This window comes from Alosa pseudoharengus, unplaced genomic scaffold, assembly GCF_046254945.1.
Source record: "Alosa pseudoharengus isolate Yale_2024_CS ecotype anadromous, Long Island Sound unplaced genomic scaffold, YU_APseudo_1.1 YU_APseudo_1.1_scf_243, whole genome shotgun sequence".
Taxonomy (NCBI): Eukaryota; Metazoa; Chordata; class Actinopteri; order Clupeiformes; family Clupeidae; genus Alosa; species Alosa pseudoharengus.
The window spans coordinates 12501-15000 of NW_027468691.1; the positions used below are offsets into that span (position 1 = coordinate 12501).

Genomic DNA, 2500 nt, shown 5'->3' on the forward strand with positions numbered 1-2500 from the left:
CAGAAAACACTCACTTCCTCTGACACCTACCACACAAAGATTACTGTACTCACACACAGTCCACAGGGGCTGCCGCATCACTGAGAGGAGGATTATGTGAGGGCAGGGAGTGGAGAGACAGAGGGTGTGTGTGTGTGTGTGTGTGTGTGTGTGTGAGTGGGGTGAAAGGGACGGAGACAGAGAACAATGAGGGAATGATAGAGGACATAGACTGTGTGTGTGTGTGTGTGTGAGTGATGAGTGTGTCTTCATATACAGTACCTGGGCCATTGAGAAAGTCTTTGATCTGTAGGGTGAGCAGAGGAGGGGGGATCCCTGTGCGGCTGTCTGCTTCCCCTGCTACCGTCTGCAGCCAGAACACACTGTAGTCCAGGGCCTCCGGAAGACTCTTCCCTTGGTCTGGAGAGAGAGAGAGAGAGAGAGAGAGAATGAGAGAGAGAGAGAAGGACAGATGAGATGAATAGACACTGTGCAGACAACTTACATCAGACAGCTGTACAAGCTGTGTCTAAGGAAGTCTTTTAAATTCTTTTAAATGAGTGAAACTCTGCCAGTGTGTGTTGCTAGTCTGTAATGACTTCTCAGTAATGGAAAATGTGGAATGCGGCCCATTAAATCTGCTCAGGTCAATGCCCATAGGTCTTCAGCGTAACATAAGGATGTGAATGAAGTGAAACGCATGTAGACTAAGAGAAGTTCTAAGTCGGTTTCTTACTGCCACAATGGTTCTTGAAGAGATAGAAGAAACTAGCCTCGCAGTTATCATTCCAAAACACACTGTGAACTAGGGCTGTCAATCGATTAAAAAAAAAAATCGAATTAATTACATACTCTGTGATTAATTAATCTAAATTAATCGCATATATAATTTTTGCTGAGAAAGTATTTTAAATATTTAAATTCTAATGAATCTTTGAACAATCAGCATTAGTGACATTAGTGACAAGTTCAAAAACTCTTTTATTATTATTTTCACTGTTCAAATAATGGCCATAATAATCTATGATATGAGCTAATATGCTGAGGAAATAAATTCAAATGTGCTTCGGGAAGAAGTTTTTTTCACATACAAGGCATTTCAGGCCACAGATATAACCTAGGGGACACAATGAAAATAAATGAACACTCCCCTCAATGTCGACACTATTTCTTTCCATTGATGTGCGACTTTAGAGTATGCAAATTCCTTGCTGCAGACATTGCAGAGGACTTTATTTTAATCAACACTTTATTTTTATCAACACCATCAGGCCGTTTTTTAAAAGTAAATGTTCCAATCAATGATGTAGGCCAGTGGTTTTCATAGTGGGGGCCGCGAGGGGGTGCCAGGGGGGCCTCAGCAAGTTGGAAGGAAAAATAAAAGCAACAAATAAATACATTTGAAAAATTTAAAATATACCTATTACTATGAGGGTTGTTATACAATGCCATTATAATAATGTGACGCATATCTGAACATATTTCCAATGATAATGACTGGGAATAATAGTAGAGTGATGGCTCTCATATAGCAGAAAGCCCCAAATTAAATTTTTACACACTGTATGCTCCATCGCGATGTGGTTGTGGCTAAAATAGAACATCTCACGCTTCTGATGCATTTAGATGACTCCATCAGTCAGCCCCTTCTCACTCACTCTCTGTCTCTCTCTTTATCTCTCTCACCTGTGCACTTGTAGCTTCATCTCACCTGTGCACTTGTAGCTTCATCTCACCTGTGCACTTGTAACTTGTAGCTTCTTCTCTCTCTCACCTGTGCACTTGTAGCTTCATCTCACCTGTGCACTTGTAACTTCTTCTCTCTCTCACCTGTGCACTTGTAACTTCTTCTCTCTCTCACCTGTGCACTTGTAGCTTCATCTCACCTGTGCACTTGTAGCTGGGCGCCACGCCCTTGAGGGTGACGTCGAAGACGGAGAGCTCCAGCTTCTGCTTGCGGTGGTGGCAGGAGAGCAGGGCGGAGGGCTGGAACACCTGCAGGTAGAGCAGCGGCTCCAGCAGGCCGTCGCCAGCGCCCCTGCGCCCGGGCTGCCGCACCACCGTCACCCCCAGGGCCTGCCGCGCCGACGAGCGACTGGGCGTCCCCAGGCTCTCCAGGGACAGCAGCCCGCCCGCCGACGAGGAGCGTCCCGTCACCGACGCTTGGGGGACGTTGCTGTTCAGGAGGTCGTCCGCCGTCAGTGCGGAGAGGTCAGAGGTCATGGCAGCAGCGGCGGCGGCCGCAGGGGGCGGAGGGGGGGAGGACGGGTCAGGAGGGTGGTCGCCATCGGGCATGTTCAGGGCACTCTTGCCAGGGCGGTTGGCGGTGGCGGTGGGGCTGGTGCTGTCGGAGGCGGCAGTGGACGCGGGCTTGGGCACGCGGGCCGAGGCGTAGGTCATGAGCACCACGCGGCCGGCGGTCAGGAAGACGTCGAAGGGGATGAAGCTGAGGTTCTTGGTGATGGTGGGCTGGTGTGAGGGCCGGGCCAGGCGGTGGTGGCTGGCGCCGCTCTGCTGCTCG

At 49.0% G+C, this 2500-nt stretch overlaps 1 protein-coding gene across 1 annotated transcript in view; it reads right to left on the reverse strand.

Annotated features, from left to right (window-relative positions):
• LOC143099122 (intermembrane lipid transfer protein VPS13B-like) overlaps nt 1-2500 on the reverse strand; it is an 11605-nt gene that overhangs the window by 8954 nt on the left and 151 nt on the right. The window contains exons 1-2 of the mRNA XM_076262205.1: nt 1866-2500; nt 262-399 (exon numbers count right to left, since the gene is read on the reverse strand). The exon at nt 1866-2500 is cut by the window's right edge and continues 151 nt beyond it. Of these exons, the coding sequence (XP_076118320.1) occupies nt 262-399; nt 1866-2500 (773 nt within the window). The remainder of the gene's footprint in view (nt 1-261; nt 400-1865) is intronic.